Below are 18843 nucleotides of genomic sequence, written 5' to 3'. Positions count from 1 at the left end.
GCCTAATTAGTGGCATTGTGGATGCACCCTGCAAGGCTTTAGTACTTTGCTGTAGAGCCAGTCTGTTCTAATTTCCTTGCGCCTTTGATATCCGCCAAGAGATTGACGGTTTGCACAAAAAGCAAGAGCACCATGGAGGCCTTGGTGAAACAATGGGCTCTCTTACTTATAGATACCACAGATGTAGGACCAGTTTGTCAAGCATGGCAAAATCATCTCCAATATCAGAATCTTTAATGTTTTCCCATAGTAAGTAAAAGGTTTCAAACCCAATCCACACCCTCCTTTTTTGTCATTGCATTTCACATGTTTTTGCTAGTTTACCTTATGAACATGACGCAGCAGGCTATACAGGTGTCAAGCTTACATAGAATTGTGGTTTATATTAGCTGTGTTTAGATTTGTGTCGTCCTTGACTTAAAACAGTCAATCGTTATCTCTGTCGAGTGGTGACTACAGTACAGTAAACATTTTAGGTAACGACAGCATGTTTGTCTACTTGACTTTCATTCGTCAAAGTTCTGGTAAATAAAATTCAAGAGTGTTTTTGTTGCTTTATGCATTTGAAAGGTATGACTAAAGAAAGAGTAGCACTGAAGTACATGAAGGAAACCAGCTCTGTTGGTGAAATAAAATAGGATCTGTCATTCAGTGTGATTGCTGAGATCATTCCTTTTGTCCTTGCCCATGGGACGGTCGTATCGCTGTAGGTCACAAAGGTTAAGTGCATGTTGTTTAATGTTCAGGAGCAATTTGTTGGAGCTACTGATATTTGAAATGCAATTATTTAGTAATAATAATAATAAAAAATAATTTATAAAAAAATAATCAAGGGTTAACAAAATACTGTAATAAATTACTTTTTAGAGTAATTTTATTGATGTATTTATTTTTTTGAGCCGGCTCTGATTCTTTATTAAAACTCCTTAGTGCGATCATTTTCCATTTATTTTTTGCATCTGACCAGCAGCTGATCAAATGCGGCTGCTGTGGAGATATTCAAGCCAAGGAAAATCACAGCAAATAAAATGGATGACAATCAAAGTTGATGCTTTCCTATTGACTTTGGGTAGTGGTATCTCCACCGCTATCAATCACAGCAGCAGCGTGCTGGTCAGAAATGGCTCAGAAACTGAAAGTGACAAAACCTGTTACATAGGTTTGCAATGAACAACTCCAGATTCTAGTTTATTACTGTATTGTACTGTACTGAAAAATATATTGCGAAGAGGAGAAAATATAATTGTGTTAAATGGTTGTTATTTTTAAATGTTTTGCAGCCTACTCTACAGTGTCTGGTGTAAATGGACCCCTTGTTATTTTGGACCACGTGAAGGTACATTTTGACTTATTTCTATTTCTATTGTATTTCCAGTTGGATTGATCACCACTTGTATGTATTGTTGTTTCTATAATTTGTATCTAAGTGATCGTGCTATATTAAAATAACTGGAAACTTACACTAGCCTTGCACCAAGTCCTAGGGTTCAGAGCTACCTTTAATAAAGTATATTATGTAAATACTCAGGGGGTTTATTAAATAAATTGTTCCTCCCACAGACTGTTTGACTAATTTGTGCTGTGATACCTGCAATCCATTTAATAACATTTTACCAAGGCCCTAATTCAAACTCCTGGCACCTGGTCATTTCAATTATATACATGACTGGGTAAAGCGCGAGTTTCAAGCCTTGAAATATTGCTTTATTGTAATTAAAAAATGTATTTATTTATTTATTTTTTAATAACGTCCATGCAATCTTATAAGAAAAACATTCTGAAATGTATAACTTTAGTATAAATCTAAACCCACAGCCCCTACCCATACCTTCAGTGATGACTTTTATAATCCTTAACCTTGAATCTGGTAAATCTGGCACGGCTACATCTGATTACCATCCATTCCGTTTCATAAATGTAGATTACACAATTTTGACTAAGATTAACTGCTAGGATTGATCAAATAGCCAACAATTTAATACAAGAAGATCACAATAGTTTTATTTCTTGAAGATATTTGCATAATATATTGCTTTGGCCAATTTGTTCACCAATTTGAATGTTTCTTCACCACTGTAGCCCAGATGAACTCTGTTTCTTGTGCCTAGCCAATTAGCTGTTTTCACCTGCTGAACCTAAGCAATGGATCTTACCCAGCTACAGAAAGCAAGGGCTCAGTCTGGGAACTCTGCCTGGACTTGTATGGTGCCTGACCACTAGCGATCAATGAAGGCAATCTGTCCCAAGACATTTTTCCTCCCTAACCCTGCGGGAGCGCAAAAGCCAATGCAGCACTTTGCTCACACAGGATTCAAATCCTGATTGCATGACTCGCCCTGCACTTCAAGCCGCAGTGCTGTTATTTATGATCTCTTGTTTTTACTGTGTCTTAGTTCCCCAAGTATGCAGAGATTGTTCACTTGACCCTGCCTGATGGCACCAAGAGGAGCGGACAAGTGCTTGAAGTCAGTGGCTCCAAAGCCGTAGTCCAGGTAAGCCTATATAAACAGAACAGCATTGACTATCAAGTGTTATAACTGTTACAAGCAGATACCGTTTACAGCATGCCAGAGTTTCATGTATTATCTTTAAACTGTTTTTGTAACATAATTGCATCATTCTAAATATCCAACATTGGCTTTTGAAACACTTGGATTTGGACAGCTTGACCATTTATTGTAAATTCAAAAATAATTTTCCTAAACATACAGGGATGTACTGCTATAATTACTGTATATAACACATCAAAGCTGGATATCAGATTAGTATTTTTTTATTTTTATGCTTTTTGCCTGCATATAATCTACAGTCTCAACAACAACCTTTGAAAAATAAGTATAAAAAAATCTAATGTAATATATATATATATATATATATATATATATATATATATATATATATATATATATATATATATATATATATACATACACACACACACACACACAGTACTGTGCAAAAGTTTTAGGCAGGTGTAAAAAAATGCTGTAAAGTAAGAATGCTTTCAAAAATAGACATGTTAATAGTTTATATTTATAAATTAACTAAATGCAAAGTGAGTGAACAGAAGAAAAATCTACATCAGATTAATATTTGGTGTGACCACCCTTTGCCTTCAAAACAACATCAACATATCTAACATAGGCTCCCTTGAGAAAGATATGTACAACATATCGAAACGTTGGGCAGCTGGCTCTTTGAGCTAATATATATATAAATATATATATATATATATATATATATATATATATATATATATATATATATATATATATATATATATATATATATACACACACACACACAATAAAGGCATTATATCAAAAGAATTAAAAAAAATACATGCAGCCACATAATGCAAGAACAGGCCTAGCAAGAGGAAATCCTAAAATGCACAAAGAAAATCACCCTATGCGAATGATAGTCAGCACGATTGATAAACACACATAATAGCTGAAATAGCAGAAAAACAACTTAGGTCACACGTTGAGAAATTACCAAGCTATGTTAAGGATACAACACATTTTTTAAAAAGACTTGAATCACTAAAGCACAACCTTCCAGAGAATACAATTTTATTTTGCATGGATGTAAAATCCTTGTGCCCAAGTGTCCCTCGTAAAGAAACTTTAGAAGCATGTCAAAAAGCACTAGATAATAGACTAGATAAATCAATACCCACAGCAGAGGTGCTGAACATGATCAATGTAGTTTTAGAAAACAGTTATTTTACATTTGTTGATAAATTACAAACAAAACGATGGTATAGAAATAGGATCTAAATTAGGAATGTATTTTGCCAGTACATACATGGGGAAATGGGAAGAACAATTACTTAGAAAATCAGAAAGAGAACCTTTAGAATACATTCGGTTTGTAGATGATGTTTTTGGGGTTTGGACACATGGAGAAGAATCTCTTTTTTCCAGTTTCATAAAATGGAAAACGAAATACACAGTAATATTAAGGTGGACCTTCGATGGACAAGAAAAGAAATAGAATTTTTAGATACTGTAGTAAAACTTGAAGAAGGTTCAATTGAGACTGACCTCTTCTATAAACCTACTGACATGCACCAGTATTTACACATGTGCTCTGCACATCCAATACACACTAAAAGGGCAATCCCAAAGGGGCTAGGAATAAGAATATGAAGAATATGCTCTAAAGAAAGTGATTATGTAAAACGAAGACATGTATTAAAAATAAATCTTAAAAAAAGAGGATACAAAGAAAGAATTAGAGAGACAGAGTTAAGAAAAGTGGATAAACTAAAAAGAGATGATCTACTAGATTATAAAAATAGAGATAAAAAGGTCAAACGAGTCCCATTAGTAATGACTTACTCTAAACTTTTGCCCAATATTTCTAAGATCACTTGTGTATTCTACATAATTCAGAAAAATTGAAAAAAGTGTTTCTTAAGGCCCCAGTTGTAGCGTTCAAAAGAGAAGCTAATTTAGGCGATATTCTAGTTCACAGTAAACATAAAAGAATAATTGACAGAATAGGTTCTACAAATACTTGCACTAGTACATGTAAAGTGTGTAAATACATGGACAAAAGTAGAAATATAATTAAACATAAGAACACTACATATCCACTAAAAACTAATACCTACTGTAAAAATAGCAATGTTGTTTATGGAATAGCCTGTGAAAAATGTGATGAAATAAAATATGTTGGAGAGACTGGAACAACTTTATATAAAATAATTCAGAACCACCTTTCATTAATTATAATAAAAAAAAAGTTAAGGACATGACATAAATGATGTAACGTTTGTATTATTAGAACAGCTAAAATTAGACAATGCGACATATAGAAGAATAAAAGAAAGTAAATGCATAAATAGACTGAACACAATTATGCCAGCGGGACTCAACAGAAAATAATTAACTAATTAATTCCAATAAATATATAAAAGTTAAAAATAATTAAATAAACAAAATTAATTCAAAAGTTGGGCATGCTGATATGCTGGGGAGACCATATCAAGGCTGATCCTCAGAGCCAGCATTGCATGATAATATAAATATGTTTATATAAAATAATGTTAATTAGAATTAATGTAGATTTAAAGATATAAGTAAAAATTATGTCACATATAGAACACCATTACATCATGTAAGAATAAATCATGGATTTGAATATAAACAATAACAAGTAGTTGTCATGCCGTCAAACACATATAAATACCTCCAATGTTTTGATTCAAACACAGGCTCCCTTGAGAAAGATATGTACAACATATCGAAAGGTTTTAGGGCAGCTGGCTCTTTGAGCTAATATATATAAATATATTCTAAAACATGCATTTAAAAAAAGATTATACTTTCTGTAAATAGTTATCCAAGTCCATATCCTGACATTGGCTTAATTTCAAGTAATCACGTGTCACAGAGACGGCCGGAGTGGGTGTCATCAGACCAGAAACAGGAAATAAACAACATGGTTTCGCTCAGCATTTAATAAATAAACAGAACAGAAAATAAACGGTGGTAACAAACAAAAACACATGACACGACACTGGTAGCCAAAATAAACAGACAAACAAAACGGACTATCACTAAACAAAACACGGTGAGCTTCTTTAACTATTATTATTATTTTATTATTTATTCTTATTACCTCCGTCTCCAATCCTGTTCTCCACTCACCGAACACACAACCCAAAATACACACGGGAGGGCACTATGCCACATATATCCCCCCCTTGTGCAAAGCACACATGGCCTCAATGGCCACCTCCACCCTTAAAATCCCCCAAAAGTTTTGCTCAAAGTCCTGGGCCAAGAACAGGGACTTTAAGGGGTTGATGGGCAGCAATGTTGCCAGTAGCCAATGCTGCCAATGGTGCAGCTGTCAGCAGACCTGCTGACAGCTCCCAGACTGACTGCTTCAGTCGGGACAAGTCCAGCAGTGGAAAATCTGCTGGGGTTGGTGGTCTCCAGACCTCCCCCAAGATCTCTGGCATCGAAACTGCTGTGGGGGAAGGCAGTCTCCTGACCTCTCCCCCCTTTATTGCCGGCAGCTCCCTCTGGGGGGACTCCAGCCCCCAGAACTCCTGCAGCGAAATTGCTGCGGGGAAAGGTGGTCTCCTGACCTCTCCCACCTTTTTCGTAGCCGGCAGCTCCCTCTGGTGGGGCTCCAGCCACACTGACCCCTGCGGCCAAGCAAAGCCGGCTGTGACCCCTGGCAAAGCAGTTCCTGCGACCCCAGGCGATGCGGAGCGGCTGGCAACCCCGGGCGATGCGGAGCGGCTGGCAACCCCGGGCGATGCGGGGCGGCTGGCAACCCTGGGCAAAGCATGGCAGGCATCCTTGGACGATGCGGAGCGGCTAGCATCCCTGGGCGAAGCATGGCAGGCATCCCTGGACGAAGCGAGGCAGGCATCCCTGGGCGAAGCGAGGCAGGGAGTCAGGACAAGCTGGGGTGCGGGTGTTGGCCCTCTTCTCGGCCACTGCGGCCGGGCGGTTCTTCCCCATGCTTCCCTCAGCAGCCTAGGCAAGGGCTGCTGAGGACCGCCAGCATCTAGTCCTGGTCCTTCTGCTGAAGGGAGAGGCAGCTCCTGCTACTCTCCCCCTGATGGTGATGGAGGCCGAGGCAGCTCCAGCTCCTCTCCTCGTGATGGTGAAGGAATTGATACCAGCAGGCATTCATCCTCTGCTGGTGGGGGAAGTGATACCAGAAGGCATTCACCCTGTGCTGGTGGACAGGGACCCAGCAGGCATTCACCCTCTGCTGGTAGAGGTGGCGGAGGCAGAGGCAGCTCCTGCTGCTCTGCTCCTGGCGGTGGAGGTGGCGGAGGCGTGTAGTCTCCTGGCGGCGGAGGTGGGAGCAGCATGTAATCTACCCTTGTTGCAGGGGACTGGTGTGGCTCTCCCTCTGGTACTGGAGACGGCAGCAACGGCTCCTCTCCCTCTGGCGCTGCAGGCAAAGCCAGCAAGCATTCTTCCTCTGCTGGTGGAGACTTGGGCGGTGGATGCTCTGCCTTCCCCTTCTCTGCCTCCTCCTCACCTTCCTCTCCTGGGCCAGTTCCTCCTCTCCCTCTTGGTAGGGGCAGTGCACCACCGGGTGCCCGAACTCCCCACAGGCAAGGTACCAGCCTTGGTCCTCTAGACCACAGAGGAGGTCCTCCAAATCCTGGCAGCCATCTCTCCAGCTCCAGACTTCAATTTCTTTATTTATTTATTTATTTTTTTTTTTTAAAATGAATTTTTGCAGTTCCTGCTCTGGTCTGCATCTAGGGGGCACTGGTAATCCCGGTCTGACACCACGTGTCACAAAGATGGCCGGAGTGGGTGGCGTCAGACCAGAAACGGGAAATAAATGACAGAGAGAGGTGGAATTTGGTGGAGCTGAGTGAATGGTTTCGCTCAGCATTTAATAAATAAATGTGTTATTTTATTATTTATTCTTATTACCTCTGTCTCCAATCCCGTTCTTCACTCACCGAACACACAACCCAAAATACATACAGGGGAGACCACACCATGTCTCCATTTTAAACCTGTTTCTTTTAAATACATTTTAATTGTTGATTACACAATGCTGCAACCTTTATTTTTGTTAAAGTTTAAAAAAGAATTGGCTATGACTGATCTCTTCTTTTTTCCCCAGGTGTTTGAGGGGACTTCAGGTATCGATGCTAAGAAAACAGCCTGTGAGTTTACAGGTGACATCCTTCGCTCACCTGTGTCAGAGGACATGCTTGGTAAGTTGACCATTCAACAGGAAGACGCTTGTTTAAACAAGTCTTTGTATAGCGGACCATGAAATCATGTATTGAGAATCCAGGTTCTTTTCACAGTGTGTTGCTTGCAGCTGTGTGAATAAAGCCCAATTGCAGATGGTAGTTTCCCCTTATGACAGAATAGCAATGTTATGTTTTAATTGTTGCTGATCTGTGTGAAATGTGATAGTTTTTCTACCTTTCTACCTGTAAGTGTAGCGATCTGAGCCCCAGTGTTAGTCTTAACATAATTCAGTTATAATATCGAATCCCATGTAGGCCCATTTGTGCAGTTTTGCTCATTAAGATCATTTTTCCACCCAAAATGTGAGCAGAATCTTTAAACAATCTTCAATATGTTGTTTGTTAGCCATGAGATGAAATGCATATTAAAACATGATATAGTTTAACGGTGGTGCTCACATATGTTTGTGTATAAGTATTTAATTATATATGTAAAAAACTGCAGCAATATTGAAATAAATTTGCCTACCCTGTACACTTACTACTATGTATACACTAAGCCCAACACCTATAGTTGACCTGCATATTTTTGACAATGGTTAAATATTTAGGTAAAATTCTAAATGCTTAATACTTTAACACTAACTATTAACACCTGTATTTTACATCAGTAAAAACTACAAACTGTATAGCCTTACTGTTTACAATTGCAGTGCTGCCCACTGTAAGATAATAAGACTGTGTCATAGTTAATAAATGCAAACAACTTCACCCACAGCTGAACAAACCAACAGGCAAAATCAGCAAATACAAGTGATTTATTTTGCTTTATTTTGAGGGGGAAGAAAAAAAATCTTCAAATTCCAGAAAATTGTGCCGCTATGAATAAAACTATACAAATGTAATATTAGTGTCATTCATAATCCGCACAACTTTGAGTGTGACTGTCTTGGACATGTTTTCTTTGCATATCATCCCCCTGTACCCTCCGGTTTTGAGATGCTCAGACAATGTTGCATGAATCGCCCTGTATAGAAGTTCATCAATTTGTTTACAGCTAATCATAACAAATACAACCTACTGTACATATCAAAATGTCAGTTGCTTGTGATGAATGTCTGGAATGTAGGTATTCTTAGCCCTGGACAGTTTTCTTACTGGTTGACCATCTTCTGAAGAGCTTGATATTAGAGTCCTGTTTTTTCCAGGTCGAGTATTCAACGGCTCTGGTAAACCTATTGACAGAGGACCCACTGTGTTGGCTGAAGACTTTCTGGATATCATGGGTATGACAGAACACTCAGCAGTGTACTAAATGTGTGCATGTTTGTAGGGTAATTTCACCAATTTAACTAGATTTAGAAAATAAATTAGAGATTTCCTTTAACCTGATTTGTTCAATGTGAGGTCCCTAATTTCTGGTAAAAGTTACATGCTGTCTTTCACACTATGTTTAATCTCTATTCCAAATCAATCTGCTAGAAAATATGTAAATGCAACATTCATTTATGTAACTTATTCTACTTAATGAAAGAAAAGCCCATACATGCCTTATGAATGCTGTCTTCAGTGTAGACTCAAGTCGGCTTCCTCGCTGCCCAATAATTTCTGTATTTTAATTGTAGTGTAGCACTAAAGAATAGCATTTGCTGTCAGTGGCAATACACTAACCAGCAGTGGCAACTAGTCTCTGGTTTGAGTGACAAATTGTAGAAATCAAACAACTTTAATTTCAGCAACTTTATTTCAGCATGTCATAACAACAGCAACAACAACAAACAGCATGATCAGTTTAACACATCTAGGCAACTAGATATTGTCAAAAAAAAATTAACTTCCGCTAATACATTTTTTTTAATGATAACTTAAATATTGAAACTTTCAATGCACGAATCTGCAGTCAAATCCTAATTTAAAAAAAAAAAAAGAAAAAAAAAGATTGGTACTGTACTTGTATTCTTTTACTTGCTTACATTTAAGAGGTCGATAAAAACAAACGTTACAAAACATGTTCACCTTTGTGTGGGAGGTGCCTGAACTGATTTTTTTTTTTTTTTTTAAGTGTTATGTTATTGTTTCGTATACTGTTGGTAATTTAAAGCTTGATACAGCCCACGACCCCAAAATTAAGCCTTGATTTGGAAACAATACAGAGGAACTCAATTTTAATATTGTCAAGGCTTTAGTATTAACCATTTGAACTGGGATAATAAAGCCTAAAGTCTACCACACCATGCATGGAATTCTAAGCAAACCGCATTACTCATGGAGTATTGAGGAGAACTTTGTTAAATCTAATACAATATAAAATCACGAAAACAGCAAATAGAAAAACTTTCTATGTAGATGTTTTTTTTTTTTTTTAACGCAGCCATTTTCTAATAGCAACAGAAGCCTCAGGTGGGTCTTCAGCTTTGGACATTTAACAGCACAAGGCAGGCCTTGCAGACAGTAAAGCCCTCTTCTTCGGGTTCTGCTGCTTATTAAATAACAGTAATCCTAGTACATGGTAACTCTAAAATCCACATTTCCAAAAATTGAGACGTCTTGTAAAAAAATACTTGGAACTCCACGTGAAGGCATTGAAATATTACTTAGGCCTTCAAATGAGGATCACCCAAATTGACCTGTGACATGTGCATTTTAGAAATAATACCTTTGCTGTACCCTAAATTTCATGTATATGCAAACATTTTTCGTGCAGTTGAACCCTAAGTGCTGCTGGGTAGCATGGTCGACTGAGGAAAATAAAATTCTGTATTTATGTTTACAAACATCAGACACATCTATTAAATATTTAAACTGACATATTCCATGGAAAAGTAAATAGAATTCCATTTATGTTTTCAATTGCAGATTAAGCTTTAGCTTCTGCCCTGAACCAATTTCGTGACCCTTGGCAATCACTTTTCCTGCATCTTCTTCTGTTAATCCAACCACATTGTGAAGACCACTAGTGACCTTTAAATTACGTTTATCTCCTTATGAATATACACACGGTGTAGCCAGCATTATATGCAGTCTTGATGTAATTCCGTTGTGTGGTCTGTCTCTAGAAGAGTAATGTTCAAAATGCTTTTGGGGGATGAGTTCCTGAATTCTAAACTTTAAGCAGTCGGATATAAATAGGTATATTTGTAATGTCAAACTTCAGTGATCTACATCTTGATGACTATTTACAACACCAATGAAATGTGTCCTTTAGGATGTAGTTAAACCTGTATGAATGCTGTTTCTTTTGTTATATCTTGCTGTCGTGTTATTTGGAGGCTCTTTGTCTGTCTGTCCATCTGTCTTTCTGTATCTCATTTTCAAGGTTTTCATATATGTAGAGAAGCATTTGTCCAGTTTTCACACAACTTGCTAAGGACCTTCTTTAGCACAAGTTATAGAATGTATCATAATCTCAGGGTACATGGAGGCTGATGGTCTGTATGTCATGTTACAGTTTTGCACATCTAGAGAATCAGGTTATCTTAATAAGGTGTCTTAATCTTTATGTATGTGAAGTCTGTCTGTGTCCCACTTTTTTTATTTTTCATGTTCAAACATCTTTCTTTCATAGAGTAAGTGGATATTTAGCACATTTACTACAGGATTTTAGTAGCAAATGCTCAGATTGTTTTGTTTTTTTTAAACCCCTTTAGGTCAGCCTATCAACCCTCAATGCCGTATCTACCCAGAGGAGATGATTCAGACTGGTATCTCTGCTATCGACGGCATGAACAGTATTGCCAGAGGCCAGAAGATACCCATCTTCTCCGCTGCAGGTCTCCCACACAACGAGGTGAGAAGGTTACATGGAAAGCCATGTGTGTTTGATATAAACTTGATGTATACCTGTATACATATTGAGCAGGGATTTCACCTGATAAAAACTCAGTTTGGTACTGTACCTATAAATGCATTTATATGCAGGGTGATTAGAAAGTAAGTTTACCACATGAGATATGGTGCATTGATGTGTTAAAGTTACTTTCTAATTACCCTGTGTGTGTGATGTCACCATAGCTACTTGTTTTTTTAATTGAAAATCCTATTATTTTTCAGGTAATCCATATAAATCTGAATAAAACATTCACATGTAGTTTAAAAATATTATATAGAACAGCAATGATGTTTTTATAATTATAAAAAAAAAAAAAAATAATTGGTTGTGCCTCCATAATATAATTTTGTTTTTGGTTGTCTGGGTATTTAACACAAAAATCCCAAACAGCAGAGGGGTTTAGAGTGTTTTTCTCAATACTTATGATATATCTGTGAAATATTATGATATACAACGCTTTGCTGTCGAGGTGGCGAATGAAGAAATTAAAGGTTTGCCTCTGGATAACACAAGTTGGAGGGGGGAGGGGTGGATGGTGCTCAGTTTTCGAAATTAAAATTTATTAGTGTTAGTGTATATTATTTATATGTTTCAAACTTATTCTACCGTAGCACTTCTCTTACACTGTCTTGTACACTAGGTATTCATTACATATTTTACTGAAGCACTACAACCTTTATAGGTACCTCCAGTGCTTTGGATACTATGCCCTGCTCCATACACAGCAGCGGCGCCGTATAGAGTATTTTATGTCAGAGCTGCCGATAGGCTCCTCCGGGGAGTGACGTCCCCGGTCCCGGCTACAATGGGATTAAGTAGTCACTCTGCGGAGATAACTTTCTCTTTTGCATTGAACCTGCCAATGTGAGTGATGCGACCTCGCAAGGTTTGTTGGTTGTCTTCTCTTTTCAGGGAACCGGGGTCACAACCATAACCTAACGTTCCCTTTCAATTTGAAGATGACCAACACAGTACTTTTGGAAAAGTATACCAAAGCCATCATGCGGGAGCGTGAGTAGAGACAGCAGGCGAGGGACTACAACCAAACTAATGTTTGTGGTGTAAGCGTGCAACCTCAAGGACCCTTGTGCTTAATAAAGGCATAGAGGGATCTATAGAACCTAGTGGATGTATGCAGAGTAGCCCAGCTAGCCACAGTACAAATGTCAGTCAATGAAGCTCCTCTAAAGAGGGCACATGACGTAGCAACTCCTCTGGTAGAATGTGTGGCCACCCGTCCGGGTGAGGGTAGGCCGGCATTAGTATATGCAGTCAAAACTGTGACCACAATCCAGGGAGGCAGTCGCTGTTTCAAGAGGGCTTGACGCAGGGTCCTTTCACCATGACAGACGAAGAGCTGGTCAGACTGACTCAGCACTCTCGTCCTAGCCACATAACATCTCAATACCCAAACCGGGCAGAGGAAGTTCAGTATCCGATCCTCCACTGAAGATAAAGGAGGGGGGTGGAAAGCCTCTAGTTCCACAGACTGATGCAGGTGGAAAGCTGTAAAACGAGTGATCAGGAGATGATTTATCAGTATGCATGACTATGAAGAAGTATGTAATAAATACAGCGAACAAGGGGTGGGATGGGGCTGGAGATGCAGTAGTGATTGTCCTGTTGATATGCAGTGCCTTCTATACCTGTTTTATTGTGAAAAATACTTTTAAACGCAAGTGTAAAATAAACAGCGCATGTGAAAATAAGTTGGATCTGACGCGCTTGACAGGCACTGAATAAATAGACTGTAATGAGTTAAGGTGGGCCTCTCTTATCCCTTTAGGGCATGTAGGATCCTTAGACAGACCTCCTACTGGAGGGGCTTGAACCAAGGCCACAATGGTAGAGTCCACCGGTGGGAATTCCGCTAAGCCCAGCACCCCCTTGCCTTACAAGGAAGCCAGCAGGGCTGTTTGCTTCAAGAGACTGTGCCGAGGCTGGTCGTTTTCAAGAGGACTATACCTCCAACAGATTATCCGGAAACACCAGGAAGGGCTGGAGGTGTGAAGCCTGCACCATTCTGAACACAGAGCGGTGCTGTTCAGGTGCTGCCACCCAGGGAACATGGAGGCTCGCTCCAATCGTGATCACATCACCCCCCCCCCGTCTTGCTCAGCTGCTCTGGCTACCTGTAAAGTTCAGGATTATTTTCAAAACTCTCCAGCTGACCTACAATGCCCTTCATCATACAGGTCCCAAGTACCTCCTCAATCTGCTGACCTGCTTTGTCCCTACCCGCAAGCTGAGGTCCTCCGACTCTGGCCTGCTTGTTATCCCCAAGCAGAAGTGCACCACACTTGGAGAACGCTTGTTTAGCTTCACAGCTCAAACTCTTTTTGGAACTCTCACCCAGCTTTGGTGTGTGATGCTCCCACCGTCGCTCGCTTTAAATCAACTCTTAAGACCCACCTGTTCTCTCTTGATTTCCATACCTTTTAAGCCTACTCTATCTGCTATTTATCTGCTGTGTTGCAGGTACTATCATGTATTATGCACTTTCCACTGTATCTTAATGTATTATGCTTTATTTTATTTATTTTTTACTGTATAGCAGGTATTATGCATTTCTGTTTTAAAGTATTATGGATTTTCTTGTTGTTTCTGCATGGTGGTCCACTATGAAAGGCGCTATGTAAAATAACGATTTATTGATTGATTGATATGTGCCCGAATTGAGCCCGAGGGAAGGGTAACACCAGTCTGAGGTAACCTCAGAGCTGGGGCCTATCTGTTTGGGTCAGTTCTTGGACCTCTATCTCTTCCTGTGGGAAGGAGCCACCGTCCCAGGAAGCTGTGATTGAATTTGCATCCTGTTCCTTATCGCACATCTTGCTCCGAGATGTCCGGAGCAGGGGAAAGAGCCTGTTGCCTGACCAGGTACTCCAAAACCTGAACCATCTGGCTCTTCAGTTTGGAGATATCCTTTGCCACTGCAAGTGTCTCGCCCGCTTAATACTCCTTGAAGGAGACTTTCAGTGGCTGCGAGATCGATGGGCTGGATCCTGTGTGCAGGGAATGCTCTGTGAAGGGCTCAAGGGCAGATGAAGGAGCTGGGACAATGCACAGATTGTGCAGAATGTCTCTTCTCCCAAGGTGGAGGAGTTGTGCTGCATGCTCAGGCACCTGACACAAAGGAGGTGTTTGGGGGGAGTATCCCTCTATAGGACGTGCAAGGGTGAAATTTGGACATGTTCTTGACATGCTGGGGAGCAGCATTGAGGCACGGAGCATCTAAGCACGGAGGGCGCTGACGCTGCGAGGCGCTGAGGGCACGGAAGCACGGAGCATCCAAGCACGAGGTTCTGGGGCACCAAGGGCGCCAAAGCACCGAGGCAGCCAGGCTCTGAGGCACCGAGGGCAACGATGCAGGGGGCGCTGAGTACCGAGGCTGGCAAAGCACCGAGACTCTGGGGCACCGATGCAGGGAGCGTTTAAGCACTGAGGCACCGAGGCTTTGGGGCAGGGAGGGCATCAATGCAGGGAGCATCTGAGCACCGCGGGTGCTGAAGGCAGTGCTTACAACGGAATGGAGTGCAGCCTACAGATAGTAAGAAAAAAGAGAGAGAATTTTTTTTTTTTAAGACCCAACGCACCAAGGGTTTTTTTTTGTTTTTGTTTTTTGTTTTTTTGGGCCGTGCTCACAGAGTGGACGGTCCGAGTGAATCCAGGGGAGTTGACTTAACAGCAGGCGCAGCAGAGCCGGGTCCCAGTGAAGTAACCACGCATCACTCTTTTCTCTCCTCCTCTTTTTTTTTTTTTTTTTTTTTTATAGCTGCTAGTAGCAGAGGAAGAAAAACACTAAACAGCAACGCTGCAATGTTAGGAAGGTAAAGTACAATCGCCAGGTGTTGTAGACTGTTGAAAAGATTAAACAGCAGCACAGTTGCGCAGCTTATATAGCTCAGTCTTCAGAAGCCAAGTTTCTTATTCTTATTTTGGGGAAGTTGCAAGCCAACTAACAGCAACTCCAGAAAAACTTGAGTGAGAGCTCTTTCACACAGACTCAATCATGCAACTGGACAGGTTAGTTTATGTCTACCATACCTACCTGAATGAGAAGCAAAAAGAGAAAAGTGATCACCGCTCGGTCCCGCCTTTGGTAGGCAGGACCGAGGACGTCACTCCCTGGATGCTCAGTAAATACATGACCTGTGGCAGGCATATCCCATAAAGTATTGGTTGTTGGTCATCTTCGAATTGAAAGGGAACCAAAGATCCAACTTTTGCACGTGAGTGTCATTTAATGTGTGAATTTGTATAATATTCACACATTGTCAAACGGTTTCTGTTAACAGAAAAAAAAAAAAAAAAAAACCTTTGAAGGTTTAAAACTACCTGTGAAATCCTGGTTAGGTTAGTGAACAAACCTTCGAACATAGCCCTACATATATTTACTGGGACTGTTAGAAAAAGTGTGTGTGTGTGTATTAGTAGCAAAAGAACATACAGTGCCTATAGAAAGTCTACATACTCTCTCAAAATTTTCACCATTTGTTGCATTATATCAGTGGCCTTCAAAGTAATTTGGGCACGGGCATAAATTGACCTTACTTGGCTCTTTGTGGGCACACTGACTTAAACACTGCCTTCCCGCGACACATACAGTGTGTGTATGTATATGTGTGTGTATATATATTGTGATGGATTGCCTTCTGGTCACATGTTTTTCTTCTCCAAATAAACACTTTTAGACACAGAATGCCAGGAAACACCGTACCATGTGTTTATTATGTACAACAAAAAGGAAATAAACAAAACAAAACTTAACCCGTTCTCGGGCCCTGTCTAAACAGTTCTTTCTCTAACTAATAACGAGGCAGGCAAAGCCTGTTCCCTTGTCGCCAAAACCAATTCACAATCCGAATCGTAATCCAAATACCTTTTCCAATAGTTCAATGTCCAGTTTCACCGTAATAATATACTGCTCTCTTGCTCTCCAACTCTCCCAATCAACTCCTACTGTCACCACTGCAAACACACACACTCACACCCTTTTAAACATAATTAATTGGCCCACTAATTTATCTGTTGACTAAACCTGGAGTTGGTCCAGACTCCAGTAACCTCTACTGGGTCCTAAAGCCCCCACGTATGGTCTCTACTAAATAAGACCTATTTACTTTAAACCAGATTTAATTATTTTATTTCACATCATTAACATTTGGTAGTTGATCAATTATCCCATCTTTAGTTTTAACCTCAAGCACATTATATTATTTAATTTCTTTGTTTACCCTACAGTTAGTTTATGTTCTCCTGTGAGCGTTCTACAGTGAGCGTCGGGTTGCTTCCATCCTTAAAATTTAAAAGATGGTGGTTCATAAGAACAAGGTCAAGCAGCACACATTGGGGACAACAAAGCTACAGACCGGCAGATGGGGAAAACGACTCTCCACTGACCGGGATGACCACCAACTCATTCGAATGTCACTCAGCAACCATGGGATGACATCAAGTGACCTACAAAAAGAATGGCAAACGGCAGCTGGGGTGAAGTGCTCGACGAGGACGGTTCGAAACAGGCTCCTAGGGGCAGGGCTGAAGTCTTGCAAAGCTAGAAAAAAGCCCTTCATCAATGAGAAGCAAAGAAGAGCCAGGCTGAGGTTTGCAAAAGACCATAAGGATTGGACCGTAGAGGACTGGAGTAAGGTCATCTTCTCTGATGAGTCCAATTTTCAGCTTTGCCCAACACCTGGTTGTCTAATGGTTAGACGGAGACCTGGAAAGGCCTACAAGCCACAGTGTCTCGCACCCACTGTGAAATGTGGAGGATCGGTGATGATCTGGGGGTGCTTCAGCAAGGCTGGAATCGGGCAGATTTGTCTTTGTGAAGGACGCATGAATCAAGCCAAGTACAAAGTTGTCCTGGAAGAAAACTTGCTTCCTTCTGCTCTGACAATGTTCCCCAACTCTGAGGATTGGTTTTTCCAGCAGGACAATGCTCCATGCCACACAGCCAGGTCAATCAAGGTGTGGATGGAGGACCACCAGATCAAGACCCTGTCATGGCCAGCCCAATCTCCAGACCTGAACCCCATTGAAAACCTCTGGAATGTGATCAAGAGGAAGATGGATTGTCACTAGCCATCAAACAAAGCCGAGCTGCTTGAATTTTTGCGCCAGGAGTGGCATAAAGTCACCCAACGTCAATGTGAAAGACTGGTGGAGAGCATGCCAAGACGCATGAAAGCTGTGCTTGAAAATCAGGTTTATTCAACCAAATATTGATTTCTGAACTCTTCCTGAGTTAAAACATATTAATATTGTGTTGTTTAAAAATGAATATTTTCTTTGCATTATTCGAGGTCTGACAACACTGCATCTTTTTTTATTATTTTGACCAGTTGTCATTTTCTGCAAATAAATGTTAAATAAATTTTGTATTACAATTACATCACATTATGCTAAATTCTTCACAAAGTAGCAGAGGACAGTTTGCAGTCAGATTTCACATTCATATATACTGTGATGGTATAATCTGTTGTTTAGTTTGCATCCAAAATACTACAAATCCAAAGCTGTCCGTGTTTTGATTTCTTTTTAAAGCGACTACAGATGTGGTACAGTACCTGGGAACAGCACAGTCTTCAGCACTGCAGAGCACAGTCACTCAAGCTTTAATTCAGCTTGGTAGAAGTAAAACAAACATTAAAAGCAATGAACAGGATTGTTCATTCATGGCATGACCAAACAATCTGATACATCACCCCAGGTTTAGGTCCTTAAAAAGTAAGTAACGGGGTTCTGAAAAATATAGCGTTACACATCCCCATGTGTTGCTACAACTGTTTAAATAACATACCTGTAATTTTTGTTCATTGTTAGCACCCTGACAACTTTTTAAAATCTGTTTCAAAGCTCTTTTCAAAGCAAAATGGCTGCTCTAGTGCACTGGTGGTGTAAGAATTATTGCCCACATTGTCAAACAGGTAACAGCAATGGCAGTCCATGATGTGGTACAGAACACAAAAAAAAAACAAACATACCTTTGTCACCAAAGAATGCTGACTTCTTAAATATAGCAAATCAGTACGTGTATATTGGGGAAACTGACAAATATGATGATTAGTTATGTACTAACACAAAAGTCTGCTTCTTTAGTAACATTTAACTATCTGCAGTATTAAGGCAGTTGCATTCATTTTAAAAACCAAAGTGAACAGTGTCAACTTAAAATCCATTATGAGCAGATTGGCACTTTTATGCTTCTCTTCCAATACATGGTATTGCCATTCAGGCTGACTTCATTAGAAACTGTGAAAGCTAAGGTCATAGCCTGCTGTTTTTAAGTACATCTTCTGTGCTTGACAAC

General features: G+C 40.1%; 1 protein-coding gene across 1 annotated transcript in view; it reads left to right on the top strand.

Annotated features, from left to right (window-relative positions):
* Positions 1-18843, top strand: part of LOC121321915 (V-type proton ATPase subunit B, brain isoform-like) — a 91692-nt gene that overhangs the window by 21057 nt on the left and 51792 nt on the right. Inside the window, exons 2-6 of the mRNA XM_041261305.1 lie at positions 1281-1336; positions 2394-2492; positions 7624-7717; positions 8908-8985; positions 11347-11486. Of these exons, the coding sequence (XP_041117239.1) occupies positions 1281-1336; positions 2394-2492; positions 7624-7717; positions 8908-8985; positions 11347-11486 (467 nt within the window). The remainder of the gene's footprint in view (positions 1-1280; positions 1337-2393; positions 2493-7623; positions 7718-8907; positions 8986-11346; positions 11487-18843) is intronic.

Source organism: Polyodon spathula, chromosome 10 (genome assembly GCF_017654505.1).
Source record: "Polyodon spathula isolate WHYD16114869_AA chromosome 10, ASM1765450v1, whole genome shotgun sequence".
NCBI lineage: Eukaryota > Metazoa > Chordata > Actinopteri > Acipenseriformes > Polyodontidae > Polyodon > Polyodon spathula.
This window is presented reverse-complemented; position numbering and strand designations above follow the sequence as displayed.